This window comes from Lemur catta, chromosome 25 (genome assembly GCF_020740605.2).
Source record: "Lemur catta isolate mLemCat1 chromosome 25, mLemCat1.pri, whole genome shotgun sequence".
NCBI classification, from domain to species: domain Eukaryota; kingdom Metazoa; phylum Chordata; class Mammalia; order Primates; family Lemuridae; genus Lemur; species Lemur catta.
The window spans coordinates 9,942,055-9,960,263 of NC_059152.1; the positions used below are offsets into that span (position 1 = coordinate 9,942,055).

General features: G+C 44.6%; 1 protein-coding gene across 4 annotated transcripts in view; it reads left to right on the top strand.

Moving 5' to 3' along the window:
* Positions 1-18,209, top strand: part of ACTN2 (actinin alpha 2) — a 69,880-nt gene that overhangs the window by 34,210 nt on the left and 17,461 nt on the right. For 2 of the 4 annotated variants that reach the window (XM_045537268.1, XM_045537269.1), the window contains 6 exons: positions 3,328-3,409; positions 7,417-7,502; positions 8,963-9,055; positions 11,102-11,332; positions 13,824-13,971; positions 16,732-16,882. In XM_045537268.1, coding sequence (XP_045393224.1) covers positions 3,328-3,409; positions 7,417-7,502; positions 8,963-9,055; positions 11,102-11,332; positions 13,824-13,971; positions 16,732-16,882 — 791 coding nt within the window. Of the gene's footprint in view, positions 1-3,327; positions 3,410-6,227; positions 6,314-7,416; positions 7,503-8,962; positions 9,056-11,101; positions 11,333-13,823; positions 13,972-16,731; positions 16,883-18,209 lie in introns of those variants that run through there. The other 2 variants (XM_045537272.1, XM_045537270.1) reach the window with 2 other exon arrangements.

Below are 18,209 nucleotides of genomic sequence, written 5' to 3' on the forward strand. Positions count from 1 at the left end.
AGAAACGGCCACCAGGAAAAAGCCTGTTCTCCCAGCTAACCTTGCCCATGATGAAAAGATGAAGGGCAGCCAGGGGCACACGTAGGTTTTATAGCTAGGGAGGACAGGACCCAAAGCTGAGTCATCCCTTTTTGCCCATGTAAAGATATGTTTGTTGATTTGGCTTGGTTTACTTATGAAGGCTTTCTGTGTGTTTCTCAGAGATTTTACATTCTTGCATTGTAAATATGAAGAGTGAAGCCTATATTTTTGGGGAGAAGAAAGGTTCATACACTCCAAGCCTTTTTTAGTTTCTTTTACCTTTTCTGGAGGATTTAGTTGCATATGTATTTACTCAGAATTGATTAACTTGTTTCTCATACAAGGGGTACTTCATAACTATCTCACTATTGATCTAAGATATTAGTCTCAGCCTTAGAAAAGAAGTTTTTAGATTTGGCTTTTTGTTTGGTTTTGGTTTTGGTGGTTTTGGTTTTGCTTTTTTTTTTCCCCCAGAAAATTCAACTTAGCTTTAATTTTTCTTTAAGCAGAAGGTTTAGTGTGCTTAAGTCTCAGATTAGTATTCAAATTCTTTCTTTAAAAGTAGTTTTAAAATGTAATCTGTGATGGATTCTGAACCTTGCTGGGGGTGATCTATGCTGCCTTAGCAATAATGACACGTGTCGATTTAAGAGCTGAGAGTGGGGCCCGCTCCTGCTACATATTCCTACAGCGGTGGTTACTGCATGTTTCCTGTGGGTGCTGGTGTGCTTAGCCTGACGTTCACGTGGCGTTGCTGTGTTTTGGCGTGGAATCTGGCCCTGCTGCATGCTCCCCTCACCTGTGTGGTATGGATGGTTGAAAGAAGAGTGCCCTGGTTTCTGCCACCTTGTTAGTCATCACTTGTCCATCCTCCCAACCCAGCCTGTCTCCATGGACTACAGGGTAGCACATGAACAATTTACTTGTTTCTTAAAGATTAAGACTACAATGCTAAACTGGGCATGGTGGTGCATTCCTGTAATCCCAGCTACTTGGGAGGCTGAGGCGGGAGGATTGCTTGAGCCCAGGAGTTTGAGACCAGCCTGGGCAATATAGCAAGATCCCATCTCTTAAACAAAAGGACTATAATACTGTAAGTTTGCCTAAGAAATGGAGCTTTCTCTCATCTTTTCAATGCATATATTTTCTTATCCCCTGAGTTACTTTGAAATATTTCAAACATATGGACAGTGTACATTTTTTTTCAGTTAAGCTTTATCTCATTTGCAAAATGAGGGAATTGTACTGGATGGACTTAGTTTCATGAGCAGTTTATAATGGTCAGTTTTTATTATAAAAGTTCAATTGACCTGTAGTAATTGGCCATTTAAGATGGGTGGAAAAACAATAATAATATGATGGCAACTAATATTTATATAGTGCCAGATCAGATACTGTTATAAATAAGCATGTGTATATACACACAAGCATATATGTATATATTAATATATAAAATCACACACATATTCATTCAGTCTTCACAATGCACAGTAACACTATAAAGTAGGTACTTCTATAATATTAACCCTGTTTTGCAGATGATGAAAGTGAGAAGTTAGTAATCCACCCAAGGTCACATGGCCGATAGCTGAGCTAGCAAATACTTAATTGCCACATTTTGTTTCTTGAAGTTACAGACTAAATGCCATAGCTTTCACAGTCTCAGAACCACCACTGTGTGATTTTAACGCTGAAATTCTCTCTCCTGTGTTTTTTGAAAAAAAGGAAACTTTTACTCAGCTCTTTGGCTTCATAAACATTTGCATTAAATATGCAGGTAAGATTCACTTAACGGTACAACTGCTTTCAATCAAATGGTGGTATGCTTTGTTAAAACAACATTTAATTTAAAAAATTTTTTTTTCCTGAAATAATTGTGTACTCTGCAAGGCCAGAAAGCTGACTTTGGTTTCTTCTTGAGCACTGTGAATGTGTTTGAAGCCTGCACTTTTCAAATGTTTCACCGTATAAAAATGTGCTCAGGGCAAAGCGTTGCAGTTTCTAAAATGTTGCAGTGGCTTTGCTGTTAAAATTCACTGAAGTCATCTCTGGACTAATGCTAGTTTTCATTCTGATTTTTCTATCTTACCCCCAATCCCATTTCAAATTCATAATAGTTAATTTCTCTAATAATCAAAAAAAGAAATGTTAAGTCTTCTTTGTTTTTAGTATTTTAGTTATACACCTCTGCTTAAATTTATTTTATTATGGTATGTATATTTAAGCAGCTTCACAGGGGAAGATAAATGTAATCTTAAGAACAAAAATTTCGGCCAGGCGCGGTGGCTCACGCCTATAATCCTAGCACTCTGGAGGCCGAGGCGGGTGGATCACTTGAGGTCAGGAGTTCGAGAACAGCCTAAGCAAGAGTGAGACCCCGTCTCTACTAAAAATAGAAAGAGATTATATGGACAACTAAAAATATATATAGAAAAAATTAGCCCGGCATGGTGGCGCATGCCTGTAGTCCCAGCTACTCGGGAGGCTGAGGCAGGAGGATCGCTTGAGCCCAGGAGATTGAGGTTGCTGTGAGCTAGGCTGACGCCACGGCACTCACTCTAGTCTGGGTAACAGAGCGAGACTCTGTCTTAAAAAAAAAAAAAAAGAACAAAAATTTCATGCTTTTGCTTATGGTTTTAAGATTTTGTAATTTCTTCTTGCTTTAACATCATGGAGACGTGATTTTTGCCCTTTGAGCCATCTTATAATACTCTTTAGTCAGGTAAAATTTCACCTAGCAGCACTTTTCTTTCATTTCCTTATCCCTATATATTTAAAACCAGGGTGTTGAGTAAACATTCTCCGAGATCACCTTCCAAATCTGGAAAATGTATGTTTCACCATTTCTTTTAGAATGAATTCTTTCTTTCTTTCTTTCTTTTTTAATTTCAGCATATTATGAGGGCACAAATGTTTAGGTTACACATATTGCCTTTGCCCCACCCGAGGTAGAGCTTCAAGCGTGTCCATCCCCTAGAATGATTTAGATTTTGTTATTTATAGGCTTGAAAATGAGCTCTGATGTATCAGGGTGTTCTTTCTTGTCAGTGCATTTGTTGTCTTAAACCTTTTGCTCACATTTTATACATTGGAGTGTGCATGGATTGTGTGGTTTCTGTGATTTTCAATGTTTCTCTAAACGTTTGAAGTGATTGGTAAAAGATAAGAAGGAGAGTTACTTACACTATTATGGCTTTGTGTGGGTGGGAAGGCATCCTGCCCAATGTGAGATGTATATAAAACATTATTCCTAAATCCTGTTTCAAAATATATTTTAAAAAACTGGTTGTTTTGGTTTTCATACAGGATGACCCCATAGGAAATATTAACCTGGCCATGGAAATCGCAGAGAAGCACCTGGATATTCCTAAAATGCTGGATGCTGAAGGTGAGATAAAAATTGTGTTTACTCAAAATCTATAGATTACAAACATCATGGCTATGCATGGGGACCTTGTAAAACTTCATAGCTAAGTTACAACTGAAGAACTTAGGATTCCTAACAAGTTTCTGTCACTGGCCACTGGAGTAGTAGAAAGGATTTTCATGTATAGTTTGTTAAAAAAAATTTTTTTAAGTCTTGTCCAAAAACAAACTTATATAGTGAAAGCATTTGGTAAAAAGTTCAGCTTTTGCTAAGAAACAGAATGGTTTGTAATTTTCAAGAAAAAGATTTCCTGTGTTTATTTTTTTCAACAACATAATGTATTTTTCTTCACCGTGCAGAGACAAGTTTAGCAAATAAATCTCTTTGTGACATACTTAAGGGGAAAAAAAATCCTTTCTTCCAGCTAGAAGTTATAGAATTGAAATATAGAATGTGGAGCATTCGGCCATCAATGTTCCATCCAAACTTTTACATTTGTTTTTAATTAGTCTAAATTAAAGTTAGTTAGATCTAAAAGAACTTCTATGTATTTTTTACTTTTACCATCACTCATTCTGGGGACTAGTTTCAAATACCTTTTATGCCCTTTTTGTGTGGTGAATTCGTGTGAGCTGTACCTACAGTACAACACTTAAAGCACAGATATGTGTGGACACCATTCATTCCTTACATTCATTCACGATCCATTTATCACTCGACAATCAGTGACTGAGCATGTCCTATGAACAAGACCCTCTGCGAGGTGCTGCAGGAGATAATGAGATGTGTGAGATATATATCCTGCCCTCAAGGAACTTATATTCATATATTACTTTGTTGTTAATATTATTATTCCCTAATGATCCATGGCCTTCACTAATTAGCATTGTTGGGGAAAAGTAAAAGACTGAGTATAGCCAGTAGTCAATCTTCCATTTCTCTTTGTTTTCGGTAATTGTATTAGGGCTGTTGTCTTAAATTACCATGAACTGGGAGGCTTAAAACTACAGAAATTGATTCTCTCCAGTTCAAGACTTTAAGTCTGAAATCAAGGAGTTGGCAGGGCCCTAAACCTCTAGGGGAGGATCCTTCCTTGGCTCTTCCTGCTTCTGGAAGCACCAGGCATTCTTTGACTTGTGGCAGCATCTGTCCATTCTCTGCCTCTGTCTTCACTGGGCCTTTTTCCCTCTGTCTGTCTCTGCGTGTCTTTTTTTCTTATAAGGATACCAGGCGTGTTGATTAAGGGCCCTTCCTGTGCCAGCATGGCCACATCCTAACTTGGTTATATTTGCAAAGACCTTACTTCCAAATAAGGTCACCTTCGCAGGTACCAGAGATTAGGACTTAAACATATCTTTTGGGGAGATACAAGATCTTTTAATTAGGATTCTGTCAATAATTTTGTCCACTTATCAATTTGACTATTTTATCAAGCATCTGTATTGTTGGGTGTTAAAACTTGAATACAGAATTCGACTTACGGTTTCTCAAAAACTCGAGGGAGAAAGTCGACGAAACAGAGAAGTGGGAACATAGAAAATTTCCTTTTTTTCGCTGTCCATCTGTCCTCTCTAATATTCGTGTGGTCTCTCCTTTGACCTTTCTGTACAATAAAAACCCAGAGTTTTCTCACTTAAATTAATAGCCAGGATACAATGGAGTGGAGAAAATAGACAACATTTAGTAAATTTATCTTCCAGTTTGTTAATGCCTGCCTAATATCCTAAATCTGAAGGTGTTAGGGTCACCGACAGCCTCACTCTGGCACTGCTAACGTTCTTCTCGGTTCTTCTGTTTTTCCTCAGTCTCTGCGTCCTGGTCTGGGCGTGTGCCCGTTCCGTTTATCCTTCCTGGCAGATGGGCACATCAGCACCGTGTTCATTTCCTCTTCCTTGCCTTTTATTACTTTTCTTCATCTGTCTCTTTTAATGGCTTGGAAGATTGCTCACACACCATATCATTACCTTTGTGGATTAATCTCTCAATAAGAACCTTCTGGCGAACAGCTCTGAGCTTGGCTTGGGTCCGGAGCGCGCTGTGATACAGCTGCCCGGCAGACCTGCCCCAGGCGGTCCCTCTCGTACGCCTGCTGCCTGCGTTCGGGCTTAACCATCGCTGTGGCATTAACGTTCGCTTCTCTCTGCTGCTCTTTTATTGGCATGCCGGGTCTGGGTCTCCTCTTCTCAGACCACTGGTGCCTCTCGGTGGGTCTTTGCCCCCTGCCCTGCGCTGTGGACCTCACTTTCCATCGTTTGGGTTGGTCTCTGAACCTTAAGTGGGGGTTTTCAAGTGGCTAGTTGGCTCCTCACCCATGAACTGTCACTTGTGGTAAAAGCCAGTGGAACTTTTTCTCAACTTAACTATCTGTCATGCTTTTAAGAGGTTATGAAAATTGTTTCCCTAGTTCCCTCCACAAACCATTTTTGAAGTGAGCACTAGGTTTAGGTCTGTGAGCCCCTGTGTTCCGGGTGGACTTGCCAAGGGATCTTATTGACCCTTGGGCCCTCCTTGTGTGCAGTGACCGAAAGTCCCTGTCGTGTCGACTTCTGGAGGCCCGATTCTGACCACGGATGGGCCTGTCTTGCAGTTCAGGGCACTTCTGGGCCGGCCATGCCCTTCTCTTTGGCAATTCCTTTATTTCCTTTGGCAGTTCTCAAGAGTGCTCTGACAGTATTGACCTTGCAGGTGTGACTTCTTTGATTCAAGCCAAGATTTTAACAACATGAGCGTGGGGGGCGGTGAGGGGGGAGATTCACGACGCTGACTTCTCTGAGGAAGCACCAGCAGAAGCCTGCTGGTGTTAGAACGTCAAGCAGTTAACCTTCTTTTCTCCACACAGATTTAGTATACACTGCCAGACCCGATGAAAGAGCCCTAATGACTTATGTCTCCTGTTACTATCATGCTTTTGCTGGTGCACAGAAGGTGAGGACGTACAACATGAGTCACCGCTCACCCTTCACCTGCTGTGTCTTAATTTTTTTTCCCAATTGTTTTCCTTTTTTTCCTCCTCCCTGCAGAGTAAGGAGACCCATCTGGTTCTGAGGAAGCAGTCGTTTGTCTTTTTTAGTCTAGTTTTTTTTTTTTTTGAAACTTACTTTCTGTTCATGCAGTGGCATGCCGTTCATGTTTGTTTTCCAGAAGGTTCCACAGAGATACACAACCCCACATCCTTTCTGTTAGTAGTCTCTGCAAACCCAGGGACTAGGTCTCACCATGAGGAATTACAAGGGATAGTTTTAACTTCATTCTGTCATGACCGACCCGAGTTCATGAACAAAATTAAGAAGTAATTTACAAAAAAAAAAAAAAATAGCATTGCCAAGGTGGAAGAAGAGAAAAGATGTAGGTTCACGTGGTTCTGTTTTCTTTCTTCCTGTTGGGTATTTCAGCAATTAGTACAAAGAGTAGCAAGAGTCCATGAGCCACGTGTACCCCTCTCCCTATATGTTTCGTCACTCTGGGTGATTTCGGCAAGCGTCGTGGTAAGTATGTGAAGGTGTTAGAGACATACCCTCTCCAGTGAATTCCATCCTCACACAAGCCAGGGCAGGTCACAGAGCCGAAGTCCCCGACAGTGATGAGGGCAGGGATGGGACAGATAGTGCAGTGCAGCCCTGTTAGCAGTGCCACCACCTTGCAAGGTGACATTGAGCACTCCTGAGAGCAAGAGCGCCAGACACCCTGGCACGGTCAAAGGACGAGAGGCACGCGGAAGGGGTTGCGAGCTCCGGTCTGCAGCAGACCGGTTCCCACACGGACGAGTTGAACGTACTTTTAAAAACCCATCACGCGGTTGGGGAGAAAACAAGCCCTCAGTTTGGTCATTAAAGAAACGCGCTGGTTCAAATCCTTCCGTCCACAAATCATGTCGGTACTGTACGGTCTCCCTGAGGTCCAGCATCGTGGGCCCGCGCAACACGCAGAGAATTGGTCAGTGTAAACCAATTTGTTCTTTCCTCTGTCCCCCCCGGTCCTCCTCTTTGTCCGTGTGTGTCTGTGTCCCGTGTTATTTTCTCCCCCTTCAGACATTGTGAACACCCCCAAACCCGATGAAAGAGCCATCATGACGTACGTCTCTTGCTTCTACCACGCCTTTGCGGGCGCGGAGCAGGTACTCAACGCGTGTCCGTCCAGGCTGTCGTGTCGCCCTTCTGCGTCGGTTTTGGTGGCGTATGCGTGTGTGTACCTGGGTGTGCGTCTGTGCGCTTCACATCTTACCTTGGAATCTTTCTACGTGTTTCATAACAACATAACGCGGCAAGTTCTAAACTGGTGAATACTGTTGTTTTTAACAGCTTTGACTTTAGACAGTTCCTAAAGTGTTTTTAGGTATTTTGCTTTTAAGATATTTCCTTTATTTCATGAGTAAATTGTGGAAAAAATGTGTGCTTTAGAAATGAAACAAAACAAAACAAAAACAACTGTCCTGAAAATTGAGCCCCACAAATTAAGCAGAAAAGGGGAAATTTGACAAGGAGGAATGACTGCCTTGCTGATGCCCCCTCATTCTTCTCCGCCTAGAAATTGCTGTCATCGTTCAGAGACTTGTTCTAACATCTTTAAGACTAATTTTATTTTCAGTGAAATAGTGAAAGGGATAACAGTGTTAGAACCTCAGAAAAAGTTTGCATTCCTCGAGACAAACAGCCTGAGGGACGCTGAGAGAGAATGTCCCTCACCTCTCTGCACATCTGCCAGGTTCTGCGTCTTGCCCCTTGGCGTACTTAGAGAATCCTGGTGGACTGGGGTGGGCAGAGGAGGTATGATTTCTGTGATCGCTTTAAAGACCATCACTGGGAAATGACTGGACGACAGGCCTGTTAAGGCCAATTAGGGCTTTAGAGTGAGGCTTTGGAACAGTCTGGAAGCCGAGACAGGCAAGGTTCTGTTCTTGTTCCATCGTACGATCATGATTCAAAGAACTTTACTACTCCTGGCCCAAGTTCCCCTCCCCAAATGACAATAGAAAGTAATTTATTATCTCAGTGACTTCTCCTGTAGGTCAAAACAAGCTCAGCTCTGTGGAAGGATCCATCTAGAAAGTTCTATGTATTCCTGTCAGGAGATGAGGGCTTCAGTGAATTCAAGGGCAGTGATACACACATAATATATGTATATTTTCGGGACTCAATCATTTTTGCTTAGATTTCCAAAGGCCAGTGTTATTCAGGGGGTTTTCTACCCCAGCGTCATGAGATCAGTGGAAAGAGAGTTCAGGTGGATGTTCAGAGACCCGAGACCTTGGTTTCCTTGACGTATATGTTTCTGTTACTAACTTGCTCGATGTTTTACAAAGCTTGTGTTTCAGACTAATGGTATCTCCCCATTATTCCCCACAGTATAATCAGCCCGCCGTGTAAGTCTGTGTGAAAATTGTAAAAAAAAAAAAAAGGTGTGAAATAATTCATAGTATGAAAAAGCCATGCCCTCGGTCTTATCCCACCCTAACCTAGACTCCGCGCCATTTACAGCACGCCATCTCCCTCGTCACTTCCCGTCCCCTGCCTTGTCCAGTTCTGTGTGTGCGTCCCCCGCGACAGAGCTGTCCTGTTTACCTATTGTGTTTTACAGGCCGAGACAGCAGCTAACAGGATATGTAAGGTTCTTGCTGTGAATCAAGAGAATGAGAGGCTGATGGAAGAATATGAGAGGCTAGCGAGTGAGGTAAAGGACACTGGTGACCACAGCTCCGTCCACACTCACCCAGGGGGTGAAAACGGATTGTCCGTGTTTTTTTTTTTTGTTTTGTTTTTTTTTTGCATTTTTCATCTCAGGCCGAAAGAAGGAAAATATAATTGATCTTCTAGGTGGTTCATCTTGTACCAACATAACTACTGGCACAAGTGTAATCCCAATGGTCTTTCCAATGATCCCAAAGCAGAGAGGTAGTGTGCATGTTTGCAGATAGCAGAATGTGATTCCATGCTCAGTTCTGCACCCCTGTGTCGGACACCCCTAGACAACATTGCATTACTTGGTTTTCTCCCCTGCTTCGTTGGCTACTGACATCACATAGGATACAGTCCATATTCAGCAGCCTTGCCGCACACAGTGACGAAGTGTCAAAGCAACTTGCCCAGCCTGTCGTGAGGAGGTGGCTCAGCCTTGTGTGTCTATATAAATATCTAGAGGGAAATCTGGGGAAGATAGAGCCCTCCGCCTTCCCAGGATATTTGAGCATGAGTTTCTATGGTGCCTTTCCACAGCTCTTCAGCCAGAGTCTTGGTTAGAACAGCACTTCCGATGTTGTTCCTTTTTTTGTTCTTATAAATAGCAGCTAAGCATCTCCTCACTGCCTCGCACTGTTTTCCCTGATACAAGTAGGAAAAACATACAAATATAGATGCAACAAACAAAAAGTAGGAAAAACAATGTCGGGCTGAGTGAGGCCCATGGCCACGTCCTCTCCAGGTTGGACTCAGGCACGGTGAAGTACATCAGGACCAAATAGTTTTTGCTCTGACTTTTAATTTAGCTGATAGTTGGCCCATACTGGGAAAAGTATCATGACACTTGGAATAAATCTGCCCAAGCAGTGGTTTATATATTAATGCAATCTAACGATACTGAGTTTATATTTTCATACTGCTGCCATGGAAAAATTCAATTTGGAGCCAGGTGAGGTGGCTCATGCCTGTTATCTCAGCAGTTAGGGAGGCCAGAGAGGGAGGATTAGTTGAGGTCAGAGTTCAAGACCAGCCTAGGTAACCCCATCTCTACAAAAAAATTTTTAAACATTAGCCACGCATGGTAGTGCGCGCTGAGGTGAGAGGCTCCCCTGAGCCCAGAAGTTAGTGGCTGCAGTGAGCTATGATGATGCCACTGCAGTCCAGCCTGGGTAACAGGGACCCCATCTCCAAAAAAAAGAAAAGAAAAATTCAGTTTGATGGCATTGTAAACCTCAGGGTTGAAGCAGGATCCTCAGTAATTCCAACCTTCGTTTTCTTACTTGGTCCTTCATTTATCCTCCTACAACCGTTAGACTAGAGCTATATCACCATTTTAGCAATTTTTTACTCTGAATCTGCTGTCATTTTTCAAGTGATCAGTAGGCATAAGTGTAAATGATGACCTTTTCAGAAGGCCATTTCTAAGACCTAGGTAGGAATTCAAGAGAAGAGGTACATTTTTTTGTCCTTAGGAATTCACTATCGTTTTCGCTTATATCATGCAGATTTACTTAAAAGCTAGGTGTTAAAATATACTTTGGAATTCCAGGCTTACAACACATTTGTACAGTAAATAAATTCATTAGATTCAAGCTTACTTTTTAAAAATGCATTGTAAGTTAAACCCAATTTGCTAAATTTATTATAGTACATTTCTACCATGTCAGGTTTTTTGTTTTTTTGTTTTTTTTTAATTTGAAAGCTCCATCCAGCATTTGTCTGCTAATGTCTGGTCCCTGAGTTTCTCGTAAATGTCACATTTTTGTAAAACACGACTTTATGTGCCGACTTTAAATTTTTGACCTGTGTACGGTACCTTTGGGATGATCACTAGCAGCCGTGGGTGGACACTGAAAATCTCATTCATGCCGTCGTGCACAGAGGTGCCTTTCCCCTCCTTCAAGTCCAGGGGTATTGTGACCAGATTTCAGTAATTTTAGGAACATTAGGCTAATCCATTCCACATTATCAGATTCCTCTGTTTTTTAACTGGGAGTAGTTCGCTGGTGTCTTCAGCAGTATCTTTGTGTTTTGGGAGCAGCTTTTGGAATGGATCCGCCGCACGATCCCCTGGCTTGAGAACCGGACTCCTGAGAAGACCATGCAAGCCATGCAGAAGAAGCTGGAGGACTTCCGGGATTACCGCCGGAAGCATAAGCCCCCCAAGGTGCAGGAGAAGTGCCAGCTGGAGATCAACTTCAACACGTTGCAGACCAAGTTGCGGATCAGCAACCGCCCAGCCTTTATGCCCTCGGAGGGCAAGATGGTGTCGGTGAGTGACGAGAGCTGAGCTCCCGCAGCCCCTGGGGAAGCCGCTTTTTTTCCTAAAGTCTCTTGATCTGGGTCAGAAGAAGACATTGACATCTTGGGTCTTTTCAGTTCTATGCGTGTAACTTTGGCCCCGTCACCACTTCATTCTTGACACTTTTCACCCACCCATCATGCAGTCCTCGACTCTGTCACCATTGGTGTACAGTGACTTGCAAAGAGCAGGCCTTTCGCAAACTCTTGGGGAGTGGCCTCCTCTTCTGCCCCCCTCCCCATGACCTTGCCTTGTCCTCCCCCACCAGATCTGCTAGCATCTAGATCACGTACCCCCTCTTCCCTGCCCAGTTCACCTTCACAGGGGCCTTTGCGTTCTCTCTTTCTCCTTCTCCACTGAATCATTCCATTGGCAAACAAAAGCAGAGACCTATGACTCCACATCTCCCTGTAGCTACTGTCCTGTCTCTCGGCCCCCTTTACGGCAAAACATCTCGAAAGGGTTCTTGGTGGCAGAAGTTCCCACTTCCTCACGACTCACTTATTGCTTTTACCCTTCAACCTGCAGTGACCTGGCTCCTGTCCCCACTCCCAGCCATACTGTTCTCGGCACAGTCGATGGCATCCGTGTTGGCAGTTTGATCATCACGTTTACTTTTATGTTCTCAGAAGCTTTGACCAGCTGCCCATTGCCTCCTTCTTGAAACTCTTCCCACTGTGGCCTCCTGTTTTCTCCCTTCCTTACAAGTGAGGCCTTCTCCGTCTCTACTTAAGGCCTCGCCTTCTCTCCCCATCTTTAGATGTTGGACCACTCCCTGGTCTTGGTGCTGAGTCCTCTTCCCTATCTTTACACCCTCCGGGTGCTCTCATCCAAGCCTGGCTTTAATTACCACCTAAATGCCTACGCCTCTCAAATCTTCCATTCCAGCTTCGACGTCTCCCTACATTCCAGGCTCTCATAGCTGCCCAGATACCTCAAGAGCATTTCAAACCCAACATATCCAAAAGAGCCTTCCCACAGTTTCCCCTATCCTAGCAAATTGCGTCACTGTCCTCCAAGTCTGCGGTCCCCAACCCCTGGGCCACAGAGCTCTGCCACCCCCCTCCCCCAATCCATGGAAAAATCGTCTTCCATGAAACTCAGGAATTGGAGGTGGGGAACCGCTCAGCGGGAGCCAGTGAGGCTTGGCAGGTCCCCATTGCTCGTGTCACTGCCTGAGCTCCACCCCCTGCAATTTGTGGAAAGTTGTCTTCCATGAAACCAGTCCCTGGTACCAAAAAGGTTGGGGACCACTGCTCTAAGTTGCCAAAGCCCCAAGCCCAGGTTACATCCTCGATTCTTCCCTTTCTATCACTTTCTTGCATCCAGTTCCTCAGCCCGTCCCATTGGCTCTCCCTCCAGATGTCACAAATAAATTCCCCGAATGCCCCTCTCCACCCTCTGTGCCCTCGGCCTGTGTGGAGCCACCGCTCTCTCTCCTTGGGCCCCGCATGGCTCTCCTCTTTCTTTTGTCCTCCAGAATTCATCCCCACACAGCAGCCTCTGTCATCTTTGACAAATATGAATCAATCTTGTTTCCTTTCTTCTCGAAATCCTCCAGTGACTTCCCAAAGCCTTTGGAGTAAAATTGAGGTTCGTTATCCTACATGATCTGACGCCACCCCCATCTGCCTCGCTGATCGCACTCTTGCTGCTCAGCCCCAGCTCACTGTGCCGCGGCCACACCGGCCACTGCTACGCTGGCCTGCGTCCTCCTTCCTGCACACCCACGCACGTCGCCTCCTTGGGCCTTTGAGCTCGTTCCCTCACCCAGGAGCACTTGCTCCCCAGCTCTTCTCATCACTGGCTTTTCCGGTCCTAGAGGTCTCAGCTCACGGGACACCTCTTCAGAGAAGGGTCCTCTCTTAAGTCACCTGCCTAAAGGGACCATCATCTCGGGGCTCTTGGTATCCCCTGAGCCTGTTTTTGTTTTTCTTTCACAGCATTTATCACTTTCCGAAATGAACTCGCTTAATTGCTTATCTATTGTCTGTTTCTCCCTCAACAATCATGAAAGCTGCGTGGGGCAGGGAACATTCTAGGTGTTGCTTACTCTTACAGAGTTTCTCGCTAGTGCCTGGTAGGTGCAGATGCCCGGCGGGTCGTTGCTGGTGGGTGGCCGGTTCATCCCAGTCGAGGAATAAGAGCTGTTTTGAATGGAGTCACTTTGAGGCTTTATCTTGTTATAGCCAGAAAATGTGAAGCCTCTACATTTTTGTCCGCCTCTGGAGAAGTGTCGGGTTCGCTGATGGTAACAACTATATTGGTTTTAAAAGCTTCCAGTGATAATTAAGACATTTGTGGAGCCAAAATAGTCGAATGGTTATTTGTGGGAGAGGGGCAAGGAAAAGAAAACAAAAGAAAAAACACCCTCAGTCACATAGCAGAAGGGATTTCTAGAAGAAGCCCAAGAAGCCCGAGTGTGACGAATGTGCCTTCCCTTGTCCCCGAACCTGCCCAGGACATTGCTGGTGCCTGGCAGAGGCTGGAGCAGGCGGAGAAGGGTTACGAGGAGTGGCTGCTCAACGAGATCCGGAGACTGGAGCGCCTGGAGCACCTTGCGGAGAAGTTCAGGCAGAAAGCCTCCACGCACGAGACCTGGGCTTACGGTGAGCAGGCAGCACTCGGAGCAGGTTTCTGAAAAACCAGAGTTGAGCTGTGCATAGAGCCACAATGTGTCCTTACTCTGTCCCTCATGTCTGTGACACTGTGGACGTGTCTTCACCTTCCTCTGTTCTTTTCTCAGTGCTAAATTTCTTCGCGAGGTAAGCATGAACATTTATTTTCTAATCAAGCAGATCATTTATTTTTTCACAAATGGCACCCAAAATGAGTTCATCACACACTTACTTAATGCTTGTCCTTCTTCTGTGCTTTTTTGTTTGATTCCACAAGTATCTGTTTATTCCCTAACTGTGGGTCAGACAGCCTGGCCCAGCCACTAGCTTCTGCTAGAAGAATTCATATTAAATGCCATAAAGCAACATCCTACTTAGAAAATCTGATTGGGGCCCAGTGCGGTGGCTCACACCAGTCATCCTAGCACTCTGGGAGGCCAAGGTGGGAGGATCACTCGAGCTCAGGAGTTAGAGACCAGCCTGAGTAAGAGCAAGACCCGGTCTCTACTAAAAATAGAAAAATTAGCTGGGCGTGGTAGCACACGCCTGTAGTCCCAGCTACTCGGAAGGCTGAGGCAGGAGGATCACTTGAGCCCAGGTGTTTGAGGTTGCAGTGAGCTGTGATGATGCCACTGCACTCTATCTGGGGTGACAGAGTAAAACTCTTGTCTCAAAAAATCTAATTGGAAAGAAAGAACCCAAGGTATCATTTTCTGTAATCTAACTTGTTTATTTCACTCACATCCAACTACTTCTTTCTGGCCTTACACACATACCTATTTCCATAGCCATGATAATATGGTCTTTTGGGGGGGGGCAGCTGTCTAATGGGCTAAATAGTCCTTCTTGCTGAGGTAGAAGAACAAAATATTCTCCCCATCACATAGTAATCTGTTCTGAGGGAGGTTGGTGAGGTTTCCCCTCATTCTTTGGTTCCCTTTTGCTTTATTATTGCTTGATTTTTGATACTGCATAGACAGGTAGGTACAGGTGTGGGTGCTGGTGCCAAGCGGGTTGGAGTCCCAGCTGTGGCACTTAGCAGCTGTGTGCCTAGGACGAGGTCTTAACCTCTCGGTGCTGCAGCGTCTTCCTCTTCAAAATGGGAATAACACTAATACCTCCCTCATAAGGTTTAGGAAGATTAACTGCCATGTGAGTTGTATTTAACTCACACTAGTTTTGAGCCCGGGGCCTGGTGAAGCATGTGTAACTCACACGTCTCTTTATCTTGGGAGCCGCTTGAATTGTTTCTCAAGTTGCATATAACTCACACACAGAAAACAATAAAAAATAACAAATTTTCATTACATTAGAAAGGATCATTTTGTTTTCGAAGTTTTTTTTTTTTTTTTTTTTTGCCCAGGCTAGAGTGAGTACCATGGCGTCAGCCTAGCTCACAGCAACCTCAAACTCCTGGCCTTCAGTGATCCTCCTGCCTCAGCCTCCCAAGTAGCTGGGACTACAGGCATGCGCCACCATGCCCGGCTGATTTTTTCTATATATATTTTTAGTTGTCCAGATAATTTCTTTCTATTTTTTAGTAGAGATGGGGTCTCGCTCTTGCTCAGGCTGGTCTCTAACTCCTGACCTTGAGTGATCCTCCCTCCTCGGCCTCCCAGAGTACTAGGATTACAGGCGTGAGTCACCGCGCCCGGCCTGTTTTCGAAGTTTTTATTCTATTTTCGTAATACAACTCTGTGGCCTCATGGGAAAAAATTTTTTTCTAGTGTGGCAGTCAGTGTGTTAATTCATATTTATGAGGCATTTAAAGTGGTATCTGGCACACAGTAAGTGCTAAATTGCTGTCATTAAATGTATGAACATTTGCTTTCCATCCATTTCCAACTTTATAGAATTAAATTCTTTTTTTTTTTTTCGACACAGGGTCTCCCTCTGTCACCCCAGGTACAGTGCAGTGGCACAATCATAGCTCACCACAAACCTTGAGCTACTGGGCTCAAGTGATCCTTCTGCCTCAGCCTCCTGAGTAGCTAGGACTACAGGCTCACATCACCATGCCTGGCTAATCTTTCTATTTTTTTTTTAGTAGAGATGGGGTCTCGCTCTTGCTCAGGCTGATCTTGAACTGAGGGCCTCAAAGTGATGTTAGGCCTCCCGGAGTGCTAGGATTACAGGCGTGAGCCACCTCTCCTGGCCTAGAATTAAATTCCTAATGGTCATTAGCTAGGGAATAAATGTAGATCCAATTATAACCACAGCAGTTGCTAGATTTAAGAAATATTTAAGAAGAAATAAAAGGAAGTTCAGAGAGGAAAATATCTAATATTTATTATTAGGAAGAACAAAACACAGGTTACATTTAACCACGCAAAATGCAGTTAAAAAAAAAAAAGAATTGGGGTGGGGTGGGGTGGCCCCCGGGGGTAGGCACACAGAGCACAAGTGTTTTATCTAAGCATCCCCTGTAGCTCTTGGGAACGAATAATTACTAACTTAACTGAGCATTACACTGGAAAATCAGATACTTGCTGCTTAGAATGATGGAGAATACAGACTTGTTTTTTCGAATGCCCTCGTTATGCCCCCGGCCCCCGCTTTTACTTGCAGACGGGAGTTTGCAGAGCAGAGGGGCCGGGCGTCAGGAGCAGTAATGTCCTGAATCCCACCGAAACCCTCGCCTGCACCTTGCCCTGCGCTCTTCGCCGCCCTCCCCTGGTTCTTCGGCATCTCGGTGGTCCCGGGGAACGCGGCTGGCGCGAAGTGTTCATGCACCCCACCGCACCTTTGCAGGCAAGGAGCAGATCCTGCTGCAGAAGGACTACGAGTCGGCGTCGCTGACCGAGCTGCGGGCGATGCTGCGGAAGCACGAGGCGTTCGAGAGCGACCTGGCGGCGCACCAGGACCGCGTGGAGCAGATCGCGGCCATCGCGCAGGAGCTCAAGTACGTGCGACTCGCGGGGCCTCCCTGGGGGCTCCGAGGACTCCGCGGAGAGGCCCGAGGGAGGCTGCCTTTCCTTCTCTCTGCCACATGCCGCGAGAACCAAACCGTAGCATGCTGCCGTGGGGTTCTTCTTGTTTTTTTTAATACATAAACAGACTGTGGCTTTGGCTTTTGGTTGTGGTAGAGCCCCTGTGCCCTCCCGTCCGGCAGCACCTTGACCCCAGGTAGGCAGCTCTGCTGGGGAGCACTGGGGGCAGAAAGCCACCAGGGGGCCTGGCCGGGCCAGGGGCAGGAGGCCGAACCCGCAGCCTGTCCGGAAACCAGCACTGCGCAGAGATCACCAGCTCGCCTTTGCTTTGAGATGCTAGGGCCCTGCTTTTCTTTATCATTTAATAAGCGCTGTTTCATCGTCATGCTTTTTGTTTTATGGGAAGAATTAGCACGCTGATGAAGGCCAGGCTGGGTTGAGCGTTGAGTGGACAGTCTTGGTCCCTGCTCTGTGCCACGTGAGCTGTGGGATGTGGCTGCCTGCAGGGAGAGGGGCCTCCGCAGAGTTTCTGAGCCTTTGGAAGGCCTTTTCCCCTTTTGATAAATACAAAATTTTATTCCCTACTTCTTTCCACCCTCCCGTTATAATCACTGATACGTCTGCAGAATTTTTAGAGCCTGTCACATAAAGGTAACTTTAAAAATTAAATAATAAAAATTTATTTCAATATATTACTTTTAAAACTCCTATGTTCCTCACTTTTGACTAGAGTAAACCCCTTCATTAACAGATGGGGCCTTTTTTAAGAGCATCCTGTGTTTCAGTCTCGTCCCTGTAAACTCTTAATTCTTTGTTGTCTTCATATCCAGTTTGTGCACTGCATTCGTGGTCTTCCTGTGGTCTTACTCCTCATACTTCCTGAATGTTGGTGTTTTGATCGCTCATTAAGTTACAAATAAAATAAGGGGATGAAAAGAAACTCAAGCTACTTAGTGCTCTAGAATAGCTCCTATGAGTAATTTGGAGTGGTTTTCAGTGTTGCCATAAAATGTAAGTAATAATTTTATATTATTATTAATATTATTATTACTGGTCTCCCCAGTGCCTATTTCTTTGCACAGTCAAGAGATGAACCACATCTAGAATTTAAGTCTGTGCTCATCTTACTGTCACTAACACCCTTTTCCTTTTTCCCTGTCCTCAAATAATAAATCAAATTTTTTGTGCAGTTCTCGAAGTGCATAAAAATAGTTAGGCACAGTTACGCAAACCCTCACTCCTTGAAAGCAGATATATGTGGAACCATTGCTTATGAATGAGAGAGAAGAGAGAGAAGTT